At 41.8% G+C, this 20,139-nt stretch overlaps 1 protein-coding gene across 1 annotated transcript in view; it reads right to left on the bottom strand.

The window, feature by feature from the left end:
• LOC126259783 (uncharacterized) overlaps positions 1-18,668 on the bottom strand; it is a 52,254-nt gene extending 33,586 nt beyond the window's left edge. Inside the window, exons 1-2 of the mRNA XM_049956791.1 lie at positions 18,541-18,668; positions 4,088-4,113 (exon numbers count right to left, since the gene is read on the bottom strand). Of these exons, the coding sequence (XP_049812748.1) occupies positions 4,088-4,113; positions 18,541-18,586 (72 nt within the window). The 5' untranslated portion in view covers positions 18,587-18,668. The remainder of the gene's footprint in view (positions 1-4,087; positions 4,114-18,540) is intronic.
• Between the last annotated feature and the right edge of the window lie 1,471 nt (positions 18,669-20,139).

The following is a 20,139-nucleotide window of genomic DNA, read 5'->3' as shown; positions in this document are numbered from 1 at the left end:
CAGTCGGTTGGGACAGCGCAGCGAGGAAGTCTCCGCGGCGAGGGCATTAGCGTAGTGTTTCACAGTATGTTTTTCCTGGCCGTGTTGCTGCTGTCCGTAACGCGTGTAGCTTGACAGCTTTTGGTGTTGTTCATATTTTTGAATGGTTATTGTGCCTTGGCTGTTTTTAGACGCCAATTTTGAAGAGGTAGTGCTGCTGGTATCTGCGTCCTCGGCTGAAATTTTCCATTGTCGTGCCGTTGGTCGGCGCAACGGAATTGATTAGGTTGTTGGTCGGTCCTTCAGCCGTCCCTGGATCGGGTTGCCATCTGATTACTTAATCTTATTCTTGGCTGCCTATCTCACCTAATGAAATGATAATTAAATAGACACCCTAGCTGCAAACAGGCGTTGATATACTTCACTGGGGACATGTTGAAAACGTGTGCCCCGACCGGGACTCGAACCCGGGATCTCCTGCTTACATGGCAGACGCTCTATCCGGGTTCGAGTCCCGGTCGGGGCACACGTTTTCAACATGTCCCCAGTGAAGTATATCAACACCTGTTTGCAGCTAGGGTGTCTATTTAATTATCATTTCATTTCTAGCAAAGCTGCATGGTCATCCACGGTATGTGTTCTTTCGGGAACAGATACTACTGTCATATATATCTCACCTAACCTTACGTTAGAGTTACCTCCTCAGCCCGACCCTTGAAATACTTCTGAGCACCATTGTTATGCTGTTTTTAGACTGTGATTTTCTTTTAATCTCAAGTACTGTGCTAGGCCTTCAGCCGTCTATTAATTTAGTTTGTTTTAATTTTAAAATATGGCCTTGAGCCGTCTTATGTTAAAACTTTGAAGATTCTTGTTTGAACTAAATTTTTTTTTAAAGAACAAAAGGGGAATTTTGCTCTATTGCAAATCCTTGTTATCCAGGCCTTAAGCTGTGAGTTGTTCTATGTTCAGTATGTGGCCTTCAGCCGAGCTTTTATGCCAAACATTTTTAAGATATGACCTTCAGCCGTCTAAAAATTAAAATTTGAAAATTCACTTGTTTAAAACCTTTTTTTAATTTTCTTCTCTGTTGGAAATTCTTTTTATCCAGGCCTTAAGGCCTCAGTTCATCTGTGTCCAGTGTGCGACCTTCAGCGAGTATTTACGTAAGATTTTCTTTTTTAAGTAAGGCCTTCTGCCACGTGTATTCCTTAAAGTAATTGTAATAACTTGTGTTCGGGCTTTCAGCCCTATTGTTTTGAATCCTTTTAGGGGCATGTGTGATTAAGTGTTTTTAGGAAAATAAAATTTGTGTGTTTTGTGCAACTGACAGTAACTGATTTTGGCCCCTTTCCACAACCATAACCTGATCCGCTCTGTCCTGCGAAACCAGATTTCAGCTGTATGGGTGAATCGGCAAGGTTTAACTGGTGTCAGGTGTCGTGACGAGATCTTGGCGCCTCATGTGGGGATTTTGCGAGGTTGGTGGACCCATACTGCGTACTGATGGACGATAATACTCGACCTCATAGAGAACGAGTGGTTGATGTTTTCTTGGAAACCGAAAACGTTGCACACATGGCGTGACCTGCTCGCTCTCCCGATTTATATCTCATAGAGCATATTTGGGATGCACTAGGGAGACAGGTTGCATCACGTCAGTGTCCACCATCCTCTCTCCAAGGTTTGCAAGCAGCTCTTCAGAAAGAATGGGCGCTATTACCTCAACATGAGTTTGATGACATCATTCACAGCATGCGCCGTCGTTGTCTGCCTGTATTGCTGCCAGAGGTGGTCACACCCCAAACTGAGCACATTAACCAGTTGTCGGAATGTGTCTGCAAATACGTTAAGTTGGAAGAAACGAAGCACGTTTTTGCCCACCGTTAAGCATATAGCAGTTATTTACATTCTGTATTCTTTCAATTTTTAACTTTACTATCACCTGTTCATACTGTTTCATGGCAAAATAAATACAACCTTGCAAAATTTCCGTTTGTTGTTTTAATTTTGGACACCAGTGTATTTATAAGTCCGATCGGCGCTCACGGTCAATTATAGGCGAATGCGTATCCATATTAAGATAAATTAGGGGCATCACATCCCCCCCCCCCTCCTCTTCTGTTCTATTCTTTTCGCGGCTTCGGGCCATTCCACGCACACTGCCCGCCCTCAGATGGGTTTACCGGATGGGCTTCGCCTCGTTTCTCTCTGCTGTGACTTCCATCTCCCCTCCTTGACCTCTTCACCACGTTCTCTCCTGACCATCCCCCTTGACTAGTTCCTTGGCCACTGATTTGGATGGATCGCTTCTGAAAGCATCCATCATTCCCATGGTGTTCCATTGTTTATTCCAAACGCTCATACGGGAGTTTCAGCATGTCTTTATTGTTTACACTGATTGCTCTAAACCCACTGATCATGAGATATTCCTTCACGTCTTCTGTTGCCACGGAACACCATCTCTTGCATGCCACGGATGGGACGTTTACAGTGTAATTGATGGCCCTATATCGAGCCCTCTGTTCCGTTAAACGGTCCTCCCTCATCTGAGTTTTGTTATGTATGGACTCAATGAGTGGCTTTTGGGCTATCGCTTGGTGTTTTTCTCACCTCTTCTTGTTCTCTGCCGTTCTCGACCTTCTCGCTGATCTTGGCTTCAGTGGTTGCTGGTTCATATCAACCGTTTTCCGAGCGGACACAGAGAAAGGAACTACATACAGTGGACTTTGGAGGTGCCTACATTGCAAAAGGCCGCTAAACATGAAGCTGCACGTCTTCAATGGGCCAAACAATTGGACAGTCATTTAATGGAGACACTTAATATGATCCGGTGAGTCACGGTTTGCCTCTTTTCAAATGATAAAGGCGTCGATATCACCACTGGCCCAGTGAGCGTTTAAACAACAATGTGTGGCGGATGCAGTTCAGGCTGGAGGAGATTCGTGATGTTCTGCATGTGTTTTTCGGTTCTTGATTTGTGACGGGTGATTCAGATTACCGTCAACATGAACAATAGATGTTTTTTCGGTGACCAAGTGTTCTCCTTCCATTTACATCTTCATGTCATGTAAGCTGTGGGTACTTCTTCTTCCAGAATGACAACAACTGCACAGGACTACACGCTTACTTACTTAATTTCGCGAAACTCAGGTGTCATGTTTGACCTTAACTGTGCTGCTAAATGACCCGATCCCAACATCTCAACATGTCATGAGTGGCTTCAGCTGGATTAGACGTACCTGAAAGAACGTGTGGACTCTCAACCGAGGACATGTCAAAGCTAGATGTTCGGGAAACTTTGGTATACTACAAACATTACTCGTTTCTCGGAAACCGTCGCTAAAACTTCGACATGATTCTCGGGCTCCTCAAATTGTCGTCTGTGTCTGGTTTGACGCAGCATGACAAAAGATATCCTACCGTTTAAAATAGGATCTAGATGCCATCTTTGCGACAATACATTGTAAATTTCGCCAAAAGAAACACTCCACTCACAACGAAATGGCAAATAGTACCGAGACATTATACAGTTTACTGCACTTAGTTGTCGTTACCATTGAATCATTTGGTAATTTGAAGCAGTGAGTACTCCTTTCAAATATAGATAGTCAAATTTTGCTTTTCAAGGTGATCTTGAAAACAAATGTGCTCTTTCTGTTTTCCGACTATGCTCATACTTTTTTTCCGCCTGGTGCAAATCTTTCGAGTTGACGCCACTAAGGCGACTTGCGTGTCGATGGGGATGAAATGATGATGACACGGACAACAGAACACCCAGTCCCTGAGCGCATAAAATCTCCGACCCAGCCGGGAATCGAACCCGGGCCGTTAGGTATGACATTCCGTCGCGCTGACCACTCAGCTACCAGGGGCGGACAAAAAATAAATAATGTACCAATATCTATGTATTGATAGAGAGATGTGCGCAAATAGCTTTACTTTTTTCGGGATTGAGGAACGAACACATAAATATCTCACCATTCTGTCACGAGAGCAAATTTTTCTTTGGTGGCTACAGTAGAAATTCCACGCTCACACGTACACCAGTGCGCACGTGCGCGTCCACACACACACACAAACACTGGAAATATGGTGTGGCACCTACCTCGTCATCTGAAGCGTTGGTGACACCTGAAAGAAACGAATGATCGATTTATTAGTTTCTATCCAATGAATATCATTAAATGGAGAGGGTGGAAAAATTCAGATGTCTCTGTGGGCTACAGCTATGTAATGTAACGCTTTTATCAACAGACCACTTCGTCTTACTACTGACGTGACAGAATCTACCGTGTTTCTTTGGATATCTTGGTGAACAGACGATAACCACGTACCAAATTACGAAAAGTAAAGGATGTAGTCCATTGATCTTACTGATTTATTGTACTCACTTGTTTTACAAATTTATGAAACAAATATGCAAAGTCTCATATTATTACATCGAGTTCGTGCATCTAGGCACGATCCACATTTCACATAGTGTTAGATAACTGAAATGTTTTACGTTTACACAGGAATAATTCTGTAAACGATTTCTTCACAAGCCCTCTCTAATAAAAGGTCAAAACAAAGAGAGTTTCTTGTGTCTTGGTGCGCTTTGTCATTGATCACTGACCTGATCAAAATCTCTACTCGATTACTATTCACCATCCTGTCATAGCATGGGACCATGTCTTATATGATCTTGATGAAAATCGGTGCACTAATAACATTTGTCTGAAAGAACAAACTATGTTTATGAATGTCAGCAGTAGCTCCCACCTTATCGGCGGAAACCATTAAAATTGACTGTAAATTAGACATTTCCTTGATGTCATCGAAAAAAGTTTGACCTTAAAATCAATAGCAACAAAAAGCAGAATCATGATAGTAATCAAATTAAAAATTATAGGGATAACCATTTAAATTGAAATAAATAACAGAAAATTTTAATGCATTTGATAACAGATGCGCTACGAAAGTAAGGAAAAGAATTGCAAACAGCTAAACGGGTTTCCAAAGAGCGAAGAAAACCACCAAGGAACAAGTCTTTTAATATGGAAAAAGAACAATTTGTCAAGACGTTCATCTGGCGTATGCTCCTAAATGGCTGTCAAAGCTGGATATTGTTGAACCCAGACTGAGAGATCCGCTACAGTTATTTTCGAATTGGGTCTGTAAAAGTTTAATAACAGATATTTCTGTAATTTCAGGAAACAAAAAATTTTGCATCTGCAGAAGATCTAATTGTTGATGATGAATATCAACAGTTGTGTATGTCCCATCAACAGATTACTGAAAGCACTTAGAATCGTTGGAAATGTGGCTTTGGGGAAGGGTAACAAGGACCAGCTGGACAGAAGGAACAGTACTGTGTACATTATTCAAAGCAAGTATAGCCCGGTATGACTTCACTGAGATACGAACATGAATGTATCTACAAATAGAAGTTCATTCCATTACAGTTCCTTATTATTCAACGTTTATCCCTCTCCTCGAATACGCCACAATGATTATCATTATTGCTATCTTTCCATTTCTTAGGAACACAACACAGTGCGTTCGTTGAAAGATTAGGAAAAAGAATGACGTGCTTCAAACGTAGTATGGGCAGCCTTACGATATTATCATCATAACTGGTTATGGTAACGCTATTGCTCGATGACTAGGGGCACTCCGATTGTATTCCGCAGACAAAAAAGCTTTGAAATGTGACTTCTCTTAAACGACTGACAGGGGTATTGCATTATACCAGCATTTGTCATATCTAAGTATGCGCTACAGCTCGTGTGAAAGGTGAAAGAAATCGGTAACCCATACGCTTATCTTAACCATCCTTTTCGAACTTGTCTTTCTTATCTCAAATTTATACATTTATTATTGGTATCAATGATCTGTTCCCCTTATCCGTAGGAATAGTTTCGAAAAGCTTGGTCAATGTCTAACGTATCCTGAGTGTCACCTTGGCGCGATGTAACCCGCCTGCTTCTTTACAGTATTTGCTTGCTCGCACACGAAAATATATCTGCTTATTCTTAAACTGGTTACAAAGCTATTCCACTAGGGTTGTTCGACTATAGCCTTCAATTGTAAACACAGTCTGCACCGGCCGCTGTGGTCGAGCGGTTCTAGGTGCTTCAGTCCGGAAGAACGCGGCTACTACGGTCGCAGGTTTGAATCCTGCCTCGGGCGTGGAGGTGTGTGATGTCCTTAGGTTAGTTAGGTTTAAATAGTTCTAAGTCTAAGGGACTGATGACCCCAGATGTTAAGTCCCATAGTGCTTAGAGCCATCTGAACCATTTGAGCATAGTCTGCAGTCTTATAAATCTTTTCGTAAGGACTGACCAGGCTACGTATGTATTTCCTTATTTGCAATGCACTAGTTGTATTTCAGGATCTCACCATTTGTAATGCACTCGTACTTGTTCCTCAGGTTTGGTCAGGGCCGTACCGACGGGGTGACAAGAAAGGCCCCCGCCAAGGGCTCAGGCACAGACGGGAACAAAAAGTGAAAAAAAAAAAAAACATAGAAACTAACCGGGAGAATCATGTGACTTTTCCTACTTGTTTTCCTGTGTTCTGCCTACTTCAAGAATATTTTCCTTTAGCCCACGTAAACGCACGGTGTTGTCACGGAGTCATTTAGTCCAAGTAAAATAATAAAGAAAAATCTACTTCCAAACATGTGTCTATCGCTAACTTGGTATATGTGACAAAGTACTACTCTATATTCCGGGCATCCGCAGCTGTTCGGGATCATGGTGTTCACCGAGGTGGCATCAGCCATAGGATATCTCCTAATACCGTGTCAGAACCCCTTTTGGGCGGCATAGTGCAGCATCTCGACGTGGCATGCACTCAACAAGTCGCTGAATGTCCCCTGCAGAAATATTGACCCACGCTGCCTCTGTAACCGTCTGTAAGTGTGAAAGTGCTGCAAGTGCACGATTTTGTGCACAAACTGTCACATAAATGTTCGATAAGATTCATGTCGGGCTATCTGGGTGGCCAAATCATTCGCTCGAACTGTCCAGGATGTTCTTCAAACCAATCGCCGACAACTGTGGACAAGTGACAGTGCATTGTCATCAAAAACGTCCATCGTTGTTTGGTAACATGAAGTCTTTGGTTGCAAATGGTCTCTAAGTAGTCGAACAGAAACATTTCCCGTCAATGATCGGTTCAGTTTGACCGGAGGACCCAGTCCATTCGATGTAAACACAGCCGACACCGTTACGGAGCCACCACCAGTTTGCACAGTGCCTTGCTGATAACTTGTGTCCATGGCTTCGTGGGGTTTGCGCCACATACGAAACCTACCATTTGCTCTTAATAATTGAAAGCGGGACCCATCTAACAAGCCCATGGTTTTCCACTTGTCCAGGGTCCTACTGATACGGTCAGAAGCCAGTGAGCGGCATTGGAGGCGATGTCGTGCTGCTAACAAGGGCACTCGCTTCGGTCGTCTGCTGACAGCCCATTAACCACAAACTTTGCCGCACTATCCTAACGGATACGTTCGTCGTACCTCCCACATTGATTTTTCTGGCTATTGCACGAAGCGTTGCTCGTCTGTTAGCAGTGACATTTCTACGCAAACGCCATTTCTCTCAGTCGATAAGTGAAGGCCGTCTGCCGCTGCACTGTCCGTGGTGAGAGGTAATGCCTGATTTGTGGTATTCTCAGCACACTCTTGACACTATGGATCTCGTACTATTGAATTCCATAACGATTTCCGAAATGAAACGTCTCCTGCTTATAGCTCCAAGTACCATTTCGCATTCAAAGTCTCTTAATTCCCGTTGTGCTGCCATAATCGCGCCGGAAACCTTTTCATATGAATCATCTAAGTACAAATGACAGTTCCGCTAACCCACTACCTTCTTACACCTTGTGTACGCGATACTACCGCCATCTGTACATGTACATGTCGTTCTCCCATGACCTCCGTCATCTCAGTGTGCGTGACACAGTGCGATTGGTTCACATAGCTCGCGAGTACACAGTCCGCTCACATTCAACAGTTCGGCCATCATCAATTATTTTAATGCTACTATAGCAAAACTCATTTCCTACTTTTTGTTTCTCATAACCTAATCTAATGCCCCAGCACAGCCTGATTTAATTCGACTTCAATCCATTATCCTTGTTGTACTTCAGTTCATGTTCATCTTATAATCTCTCGTTAAGACACTATCCATTCCATTCAACTGTACTTCCAAATCCTTTGTTGTCTCTTACAGAATTACAATCTCATCGGCTAACCACAAAGTTTTTGTTTCTTCTCGATGAACCTTAATTGCCTTTCCAAATTTCTCCATTGATTCATTCATTGCTTGCTCGTTGTACAGGTTAAATATCATTGGGAACGTGCTACAACATTTTCTCACTTCCTTCGCAACTACTGCTTACCTTTTGTGGCTTTCGATTCCTATAACTGCAGTCTGATTCCTGCATAAGTTGTAAACAACCTCTCGCTCCCTGTATTCATTCCTGCCACTTGCAGAATTTCTATGATTCTACCCCTGTCAACACTGTCGAAAGCCTCTCTAAATCTACAAACGCTATAAGTGTAGCTTAGGCTTTCCTCAGCCTATCTTCTAGTACAAGTTGTAGGATCAGTGTTGTCCTGTGTGTCTGCTCATTTCTCCAGAACCAAAACTGACCTCCATGAAGTCGACTTTTGCCAGGTTTTCGACTATTTTGTGGTTAATTCATGTTAATATTTTGCAACCATTACTTATTAAACTGATGATTCACACCGGTCTGTACCTGCCTTCTTTGGAAACGTAATAATTACATTCTTCTTGAGTTCTGAGTGTAAGTCAACTGTCTCATACATCTTGCACACTAGGTGAAATAATTTTATCATGTCTGGGTCTCTCAAGGATCTCAATAATTCTGAGGGTATGTCATCAATGCCAGAGACCTTGTTTCTTACGAGATCCTTCAGTCCTCTGTCGGATTTTTCTCAGCATCATGTCTCCTATCTTACTTCCTCTTCTCATTCTATAGCATTATCCTCTTTGTTTTCTTACGTAGAACCTCTTTATGTTCCTTCTACCTTTCACTTTTTTGTTCTTTGCTTATTAGTAAGTGCCGTCTGAGCTTTTGGTATTTATACACTTTGGCGGCTGTTGTGTAAGAGCACAAGATCACATTAACACCCTAACTTTTGACACCTTTCCCATTTATTGGTTATTTTTCTTTGAATCCTGTAAAATGCAATGTAGATGCGATAATCTGAAATACACGGCAAGCTAAGCTACAATGCTATTTCTTCAGACTCGGTGAAACTTGGCATCAGGGTCACGAGCACACCTTCAATCGTACGCGCTTTAAGGAGCTCTTGCGCATGCGGAACTTGCGTGACATAATTGCTTTACGCGCCAAATACGTATGGATTTGATAAACAATGTGCACTGTTGACGGTGTGCACGGCTGGCCCTTACCACTCAACTGCAAGTTTAAGTCAGTGCCACCAGGTGGTAGCACACTGAAGCAGATTTTTAACCCCAATCGCTTAGCATAAATCCCGCTAGAGAGTAGCAGACTCCTCATATACGCCAATTCACTCACTTTATATCAAAATTAGTCAGACATCAATATATGTTATAGTTATACTGACAGAAAAACCTATTTTGTGGAATTCTGAAAGAGATATAGCATATTAAGTGTTGGATTTTATCATACAGTAATCCACTTGAGGCTCTGAGAACCATAAAATACATCATCATCAGTGTGAGACTGTAGCATTTGTTGATGCTTCTAATATCTGTTGATCTTATGGTGGATCAGGTTTATCTGCGCTGTAGGCCCACGTTGTATATATGAACATTTCTGAAAAGCTATCTCACTGGTTTCTTTGATATTCACTTAAATGTGGGATCCATGGCGCTGTGCTTTTGGCCCTTATGGTTCTCAGCGCCTCATTTCTATTCTAGTCAAGTGATCATGTGGCTAGACACTACTACTTCGATTTAATAATATCCTCAACGGCAGTTTGAGTTTGGAGTTGGTTGTTTACTGTGCAGGAATCTGCTTCCCCGTGTTCAACATGAATTATGTTGAACCTGTTTTAAGTGCTAACAGAAAATAAAAGTATCGGTATAAGTTAGCCACAAGGGAACTAGGGCCTTCCAGACCAGATCTGTTGACTAAGAAGGTGAGGAAACCTAATAAGTATGACTGTAAGCGAACAAAGAAGTATTTGATAAGCGTAAGTTGTTGTGTATGTGCAACGTAACACTGTCTGAATTCCAGCTCGCAAGTTAATTCGTTAACTAACACATGTGTTAGGGATCTTGCACATTTGTTCAAAAAATAAAAAGATTACGAGAACTCCCACTTACACAAAAATGCGAAACAACGAGTAACGAAAGCTTAAACATTATTTCGTTCTTGCGATAAACTGTACTTTATTAAGTACAAAACAACAAAATTCCCCAAAAACAATTCTTTCCTTTCTCAGACAAGTTATGCATATTATTATTATTATTATCACTGATGTTATTATAATTGGCTGTGGCTGTATTTGTATAAATATTTTGTTAATCGTAACTGTTATATAGCAGATGCTATTAATTTCACACTCTCATATTTATCTGAATCTAAAAATTTGTGAACACTCAGAATGTATACTCATGAGCCGCCATTGTTCGTACAGTTGCTGCTCTTTTGTTCAAAGGTCTCTTTAATTTTATTATAGGTTGCATCTATCTTTCTCCTAGTTATTCATGCTTCTACAGTCTTGCATTTCACTTTTAGCCTTTCCTGATTAGCCATTTTGAACTTTCTGTCAGCCTAATTTTTTAGATGTCTTTATTCCGTTTCACATGTTTCGTTAACTGCATTTTTATGGTTTCTCCTTTCGTCATTTAAATTTAATATCCGCTTTGTAATATAGGGATTTTTTCTAGGCCTTGTCGTTCTCGATATGTCAACCTCTGCTGCCTTTCACATTTCATCTCTCAACACTACTCATTTGTCTTCCATTGTATTCCTTTCCCTCGTTTCAATCCATCACTGCTTGTTGTTCGCTCTGAACCTCTGTTTCATTCAGTTTATCCTGCTCCTATCTCTTTAATTTTCTACCTTTTACCAATTTCTTTACTTTCAGCCTGCAGTTCATAACAATACATTATCGTCAAATCCAAAACCTGCTACCAGTTTCTAAGAAAAATTCGTCAGTTGAATAGAAGTTGTCCAGGAGTTGTCCAAGCCTCCCCAAATGGACAAAGTCCATGAAACCTCTAGGGTCTCCAGGACTCTTTCATGTATTCATCCTTTTTTAACGATTTTTAAACAATGAGTTAATGATGATTAAATTATGTTTTGCGCAAAATTCTATCAAGAAATTTCCTCATTCATTTTTTCCTGCAGTCCATATTCTCCTGCTGTTCTTCCTTCTCGTCCGCTACTGAATTCCAGTCACCTATTACAATTAAATTTCTCTCTCCCTTAACTAGTAGAACTAGTGTTCACTATGCTGTTCGTAGAAACTTACCGGCATTTTTATTTTGTTATTCATTATCGGTTGGACCGTCAGCGAGAGCGCGCCGCTAGTTCCTGCTACTAATAAGGCGAGTACACCGCTTGTTATATATTTTTACAAGCTTGAAACAGGAGCGACTTATTTTCAGTTATCTGGGTAGTTACTTGTTTATTTTTTGTAATTTCTTGCGTGTTTGGGTGCTTACTAGGCACAACATTTTATTTGAATAACAGTGTAGTGTACAGTACTGCCGTTGCTATCGACCCTCATATCATACAGGCTTTTGTTTGTTTGGTTAGAACAGCTTAGAATCGGTTAGGCCGTCAGTGAAAGAGCACTTCGATTACCTGCTGCTAACAAGGCGAGTACACCGTTAGTCTGTTGCATATTTTTATGAGCTTTAAACAGGAGCGACTGCAGTAATGGATAGGAACTGTGATTGTTGTGTACAGATGCGAGCTGAGTTGGCTACCCTTCGCTCACAGCTCCAGGCTGCTTTGCCTTCCGTCACACAGCTTGAGGCTGCTGCCAAGGGGCGTCACTGTAGGGGATCGGACGCAGGGATGCGAGGGACGTCAAGCACGTCCCAAATGTCCTCCAATCGGTCCACTGCTGTGGCCGCCCCAGGTACTGCCTGTACTTAGGTTGACCCCTCACCTGTGGTCGAGTGGGAGAGCATTCCAAAGTCTGGCAGACAGTGAACAACTTTCTGAGGGGCCGATTGTAGGGCCTCTCCGGTTCGTTTGACGAACAGGTTTCGGGTGTTATCTGTGGCTGACGATGTCTCTGATCCGGATGCAGTCGTCCACCCTGTTAAAGAGGAAGTTTGTCAGCTTGCAAGATCTGGGCATTCACAGAGGGTGGGTTTGCTGGTAGTTGGGAGCTCCAGCGTTAGGCGTGTAATGGGGCCCCTTGTGAAGATGGCTGCCAAGGAGGGGAAGGAAGCCAGTGTGCATTCCATGTGCCTTCTGGAGGGAGTCATTCCAGATGTGGAAAGGATGCTTCTGGATGCCATGAAGAGTACAGGGTACAGCCAACTGCAGGTGGTGGCTCATGTCGGTACCAATGACATGTGTGGCTTTGGACTGGAGCAGATTCTGTCTGGTTTCGGGCGGCTAGCGGAAATGGTAAAGACGGCCAGTCTTGTTTCCGAGATTAAGACGGAGCTCACCATCTGCAGCATCGTCGATAGAACCGACTGTAGTCCTTTGGTGCAGAGCCGAGTGGAGGGTCTGAATTAGAGGCTCAGGCGGTTCTGCGACCGTGTAGGCTGCAGATTCCTTGACTTGCGCAATCGGGTGGTGAGTTTCTGGGTTCCGCTTAATAGGTCAGGAGTCCACTACACACAGGAGGCGGCTACATGGGTAGCAGGGGCTGTGTGGTAGGGACTGGGCGGTTTCTTAGATTAGAGAGTCTCAGGGAACCACAGAAGGGACGTCCGTCTAAAAGTGGGCAGGTAAAACACAGTAAGGTAGTTGTAGAAACGATTGGTATTTTAATTGTAAATTGTCGTAGATGTGTTGGTAAAGAACCAGAGCGCCAAGCCCTAACAGAAAGCACTGAAGCTCAAATAGTTGTATGTACAAAGAGCTGGCTAAAGCCGGAAATACGTTCAGCCGAACTTTTTTCAAACGATCTAACAGTGTTGAGCAAGGATAGATTAAATACAGTTGGTGGTGGAGTATTTATTGCTGTCAGAGGCAGTTGCCTTGTAGCGAAATTGAAGTAGATAGTTCAAAAATGGTTCAAATGGCTCTGAGAACTATGGGACTCAACTGCTGAGGTCATTAGTCCCCTAGAACTTAGAATTAGTTAAACCTAACTAACCTAAGGACATCACAAACATCCATGCCCGAGGCAGGATTCGAACCTGCGACCGTAGCGGTCTTGCGGTTCCAGACTGCAGCGCCTTTAACCGCACGGCCACTTCGGCCGGCAAGTAGATAGTTCGTGTGAAATAGTATGGGTAGAGGTTGTACCTGACAATCGGACTAAACTATTAATTCGATCGTTTTACCGACCCCCCCCCCCCCCTCCCCAACTCAAAAGATATAGTTGCTGAACAGTTCAAAGAAAACTTGAGTCTCATTCCAAATAAGTACTCCGCTCATACAATTATAGTCGATGGTGACTTCAATCCACCCTCATCCGAAATTGTACTGAATGCTTTCTCAGGAAATTATTTTGAACAATTAGTTCATAGCCCACTCGAAGCGTAAATGGTTGCGAAAGCGTATTTGACCTTTTAGCAACAAATAATTCTGGACAAACAGTGAGTATAGCGACGAATACAGGGATTAGCGACCACAAGGCAGTTGCTACTAGGCTGAATACCGTAACAAAAATGGTTCAAATGGAGCACTATGCGACTTAACTTCTGAAGTCATCAGTCGCCTAGAACTTAGAACTAATTGAACCTAACTAACCTAAGGACATCAGACACATCCATGCCCGAGGCAGGATTCGAACCTGCGACCGTAACGGTTTTCGGCTCCAGACTGTGGAGCCTAGAACCGCACGGCCACTCCGGCCGGCAATACCGTAACACCTACTACCACCAAAAAGAAACGCAAAGTATATCTATTTAAAAAATCTGATAAAAATGCTCTTAACGCCTTTTTAAGAGACAGTCTTCACTCCTTCAGATCTGATCATGTAAGTGTAGAAAAGTTGTGGAATGTTTACAAAGAGATAGTATCGTCAGCAATTGAGAGATATATACCACAAAAATTAATAAGTGATGGTACTGATCGCCCATGGTACACAAAACGGGTCAGTTCGTTGTTGCAGAAGCAACGAAAAAAAATACGCCAAATTTAAAAGAACACAAAATCCCCAAGATTGGCAAAGTTTCACAGATGTTCGAAATATGGCGCGTACTTCAATGCGAGATGCTTTTAATAATTTACACAACGAAATTCTGTCTCGATATCTGGCAGGAAACCAAAGAGATTCTGGTCATACATGAAGCACACCAGTGGCAAGACGAAATCAATACCTTCACAGCGCGATAACAACGGTGAAGTCACTTATGACAGTGCCGCTAAAGCAGAGTTACTAAACACGGTTTTCCGAAACTCCTTCACCAAAGAAGACGAAGTAAGTATTCCTGAATACCAGTCAACAACAACTGCCAAGATGAGCAACATAGAAGTAGATATTCTCGGTGTAACGAAGCAGCCTAAATCAATAAAGGCAAGGCCTCCGGTGCAGATTGTATACCAGTCAGGTTCCTCTCAGAGTATGCTGATAAAATAGCTCCATATTTAGCAATTATATACAACCACTCGCTCACAGAAAGATCCGTGCGTAAAGAATGGAAAATTGCTCGAGTCACACCAATACCAAAAAAGGGAAGTAGGAGTAATCCGTTGAATTACAGACCTATATCACTAATGTCGATTTGCAGTAGGGTTTTGGAACATATACTGTATTCGAACATTATGAAGTACCTCGAAGAAAACGATTTATTGACACATTGTCAGCACGGTTTCAGAAAATATCGTTCTTGTGAAACACAACTAGCTCTTTATAATCATGAAGTAATAAGTGCTATCGACAGGGGATGTCAAATTGATTCCATATTTTTAGATTTCCAGAAGGTTTTCGACACCGTTCCTCACAAGCGTCTTCTATCCAAAATGCGTGCCTACGGAGTATCGCCTCAGCTGTGAGACGGGATTCGTGATTTCCTGTCAGAAAGGTCACAGTTCGTAGTAACAGATGGGAAGTCATCGAGTAAAACAGAAGTAATATCCGGCGTTCCCCAAGGAAGTGTTATAGGCCCTCTATTGTTCTGATCTATACTAACGACATAGGAGACAATCTGAGTAGCCGTCTTAGATTGTTTACAGATGATGCTGTCATTTACCGTCTTGTAAAGTCATCAGATGATCAAAACGACTAGCAAAATGCTTTAGATAAGATATCTGTGTGGTGCGAAAAGTGTGAAGTTATTCACATGAGTACTAAAAGAAATCAGCTAAATTTCGATTACGTGATATGTCACACAAATCTGAAGGCTGTAAATTCAACTAAGTACTTAGGGATTACAATTACAAATAACCTAAAGTGGAACGATCACCTAGATAATATTGTGGGTAGAGCAAACCAAAGACTGCGATTCACTGGCAGAACACTTAGAAGGTGTAACAGGTCTACTAAAGAGACTGCTTACACCACGCTTGTCCGCCCTATTCTGGAGTATTGCTGTGTGGTGTGGGATCCGCATCAGGTGGGACTGACGGATGACATCGAAAAAGTACAAAGAAGGGCAGCTCGTTTTGCATTATCGCGAAATAGGGGAGATAGTGTCACAGACATGATACGTGAATTGGAGTGGCAAACATTAAAACAAAGGCGTTTTTCGTTGCGACGGGCTCTTCTCATGAAATTCCAATCACCAGTTTTCTCCTCCTATTTCGAAATCATTCTGTTGGCACACACCTACATAGGGGGAAATGATAATCACGATAAAATAAGAGAAATCAGGGCTCACACAGAAAAATTTAGGTGCTCGTTTTTCCCGCGTGCCGTTCAGGAGTGGAACGGTAGAGAGACAGCATGAAGGTGATTCATTGAACCCTCTGCCAGGTACTTTATTGTGAATAGCAGAGTACTCATGTAGATGTAGATGTAGATTAGACTTACTCATGTGTTATTCCCATTTCATTTAGTGTGTATAACCCTGTAATAACCTGATACGAGCCGGCCGGAGTGGCCGTGCGGTTCTGGCGCTGCAGTCTGGAACCGAGCGACCGCTACGGTCGCAGGTTCGAATCCTGCCTCGGGCATGGATGTGTGTGATGTCCTTAGGTTAGTTAGGTTTAATTAGTTCTAAGTTCTAGGCGACTGATGACCTCAGAAGTTAAGTCGCATAGTGCTCAGAGCCTAACCTGATACGAAGTCCTACTCTTCCTGCCTTGGTGCCTTACTAACTCTCACTATCACATCAACCTGTTTCATTCCCTTTTCAAATTATCTAACATACCTGCTCGATCAAAGGATCTAACATTCCACACTAACACGTAGAATACCCAAGAGATGCTGTCATCATTAAGCCGTATAGTGGAGAAAGAAATAACGTAGCCGTTCGCAGTGTCCGCACAGCAACGGCATTTTGACTAATGCCAAAAGACCAGACCATTCAGTCATTGAGACTGTTGCCCCTGTAGCTACTGAAAATTCTGCTGCCTCTCTTCAGGAATCACGGATTAGTCTGCCCTCTCCACAGATTCTCCTCCATTGTGGTTGCACCTATGGTACGGCGATCTTCGTCGTTGAGTTAGTTAATGAATTAGTTCGTGTTCCGTAGATCATATGAACGATTCTTTTAAAATTCATGAACACATTATTTTTCTAGCCCTCTTCATGCAACTACACCAAAAGCAATTTTTATTTTTATATTTTTTATTGGCTACCAATTTCTAAGAAAAATACGTCAGTTGAATGGAAGAAGTTGTCCGGGAGTTGTCCAAGCCTCCCCAAATGGACAGACCATGATACATGGTGGCTGTGGTATTATAAGAGCTGAAAGATCAGCGAGCGGTTGCTGAAGTAAATATGAGAGAATGCTTCGAAGTATTTGATAGAATAATAAAAGAAATGGAATAAAGATCTCACAAATATTACACCATGTTGTGTGACTTCAATTTCTTGCTTATCTGGAAAGATGTATAGCAGATTTTGGTACCAAATGTAACGGGAGATATTGATACACAGGAGCTATTTAACAAAACCAGTGCTTTCAAGTTCCATATGAAACAGCTTATCGTTCGAGAAGTTTAAAATTTTTTCACAGTGATGTTAAGATATGCTTATCCGAACATTGAAATAGGTTTGAGGTTATTTATGACAATACCAGTGAGTATAGCATCTTGTGAATGCAGTTTCAGCAAATTAAAATTAATCAAAAAGCCGCCTAAGGAAAAGTATCTGTATAAGCATGCTGTCAAATTTAGCTATCTGGGTGGAAGAATACGATATAGCTTCTAAACTTGACTTCAATGTTATAATCAATAAGTATGGTTTGTTCAAGGCAAAGATATGCAAAGAAAAATTGTAATAAAAACACAATTCCTGCACAGGATATTTTCTCAGCTAATAGCTAAAGCCCTTCTCATTTTATTTCCAGCTAATAATTTACACATTATTAATAATTTATGATGAGTGAATAAGATATTTTTTATGCATCATACTAAAATAAATGTAGGTAGCTCCCATAAAAATAAGATACAGATATTTATGCGAACAAATTTTGGCACCGACTGAATTTAATTACTATTTTTCAATAATGGTTCTTTTTATTGAACTCACTCGCATTGTTTGTTTAATTTAAGAAGAAAAACTTGCAGAAAGGTAAGATACATTCGGAAGCGGTACGCGTTGCTCTCGCAGTTGTGCCGTGGCACAGGATCAACTCGGCACCGTTTTGGGTTCAACTACCCTACAATGTTTTCGACTTGTAGATTCCCACATACCAGTGTCAGAATTATTCCACAAAGCGTTGGTTTCTTAACCTTCGACTCGGTCTTTTGCAGACCAGGCTCCTCTAACTCCTACTGACACATACTCTCTTACCCATAATTTCTCAAGTTTGTGCCTTCATCAAGAGAGTACACAGTACAGTTTGTTAAGTTTCATCAAATTAGATACAATAATCTTTACATCAATTATTATTTTTTTGAGTTTTCTTTGTATCATGGAAAGCAGTGTTCATGGGTATAAAATAGTCCTCTACTTAAATCCATTCACAAATAATTTTTCTCAGTGTATTCTACCGGAGAAGTATGAATGGCATAAAATTTCACTTCGGCAGTTCTACCTTCCATGGTTACATAAACGCCTACTAAGTACGCCTTTATTATCAGTAGCAGCGGTTCATGCAAAATCCGGCCCTCTCCGAATAGTGTCAGTTCATAAGTGTTCCTTCTCATAGCGAAGAACGAGCTCTAGAGAGTCAAACCTGTCAATGTCGTAAAAATAAATATAAAAAACTGCGAAATACCTTCGTAATTTCTTGAGGTCTTAGCTACATGCTACTTCAACATTACTCGGATGCACAGTTTCAAAGTCCCCTGACTTACCGCAGCAAACGACGAGAAGTAGCAACCAGCACAGCCTGAGTGACATGGCGACGGATAACGAACTACTGACTGCGTAGTTCAGCCCACTGTTTAAAAAAGTTTCCACGGCGACCTGACTATCGCGGAAGTGACGGCAGCCTTGAGAATAATAGTCAGTACGACCGTCCTGGCAGGTCGACAAACACGTCAGCGTTGTCTTGTTAGCAGAGTGCGCATGTTCTGAACAGTCAGGTAAACGGGTCTTTTCTAAGGAATTCGCATAAACAATTAACACAGCAGCGTTCTTGCAGTGGGTGTCATGTCACATGTGCAGCTGTTTGTCACAGAAAAGAATGACAACGAAAATGCACTGAATATTGGAGTGATATCCTTAATAATGCAACCAGCGCCAGGGAATGGTAATCGTAGTTAGTTGGTAGCTAAGACAAGTAAAGTGATTGATGACTTGCTTAAAATTTCATACGGATATGGAAGTATATTTAATACTGCCCGCAAAAGAGTGATAAGAACGCTTCTATTGATTTTACTAAAATTTGAGCGTTTTACATTAAACACGTAATAACGTCACCAGTGACGTAATTGTACTTGTCAGTTTATTGGCACCTATAGGCTTTTATACTGGGAGAGCTTTAAAGGTGTCAGTAGGAAATATGGCATGTAACTGAAGAGGTGTCATGATGATCTCTCCATTGGCAAAAATTCCGGAATAGCTCCGTAGTGCCAACGATGCGAGGGGACTGACAAGAGGGAAATGACATTGAGGAAAATCAACGCCTACAACAGATTACGCACGTAGGAGTATGCCGCTTATCAGCAGCCGAAGGATGGATTTCATCGTGGTGAGACAGAGATGCTGAAATCAGATACTGGATTGTGAGGTGTAACCAAGAGCAGATATAGATTCTTACGAAATTTAGTAATTACGAAGTTAAAAAGAGAACCGCTAGGATGAATCTACGAGCAAAGAAATGGAATACCGATGTATGGAGGAAAGTACGTTTGATGTTCGACCATGTAATAGATACCCGAGTAGACATTTCAGTGAACAAGAACGTACGTCTCAAAAGACGGCAGTCAAGAATTGGACAGACAAATGTGAGTGCAGGGAAGTTAACTGGAAGAAATCTTGCGCGTCCCTTGACGTCTGTTACTCAAACGAAAGGAATACAATAATGTAAGTCATTTAAGAATAAAATTAATGCGAATGCGGAGAAGCTACAGTGGAAAGGCCACAACAAAAAGTTTAAGGGAATCGGAAGGGAAACGGTCGTTGGTATAACAGATTTAGCATATAGAAAAGTTAAAATTTTTTTCCATATAATTAAAAACTTTAACAGTGCAAGTGGAATATCACTATTAAACGCAACATAGTGAGCTGATATACATCTACATACATACTCTGCAAGTCACCGTGCGTTGCATGGCGCTGGGTACCTTGTACCACTACCAGTCATCGCCTTTCCTGTTTCACTCGCAAATAGTGCGAGAGGAAAACGACTGCCTCTGTGCCGCCATATGTGTCCTAATTTCTCTTATCTTGTCTCTGCAATCAGTACTAGAGATGAACGTTGATAGCAGAAGTATCGTTCTGAAATCAGT

The sequence above is a fragment of the Schistocerca nitens genome, chromosome 5, assembly GCF_023898315.1.
Source record: "Schistocerca nitens isolate TAMUIC-IGC-003100 chromosome 5, iqSchNite1.1, whole genome shotgun sequence".
Lineage (NCBI taxonomy): Eukaryota > Metazoa > Arthropoda > Insecta > Orthoptera > Acrididae > Schistocerca > Schistocerca nitens.
Note: the sequence above shows the minus strand (reverse complement) of the source record. Positions and strands in the feature narration are given on the sequence as shown.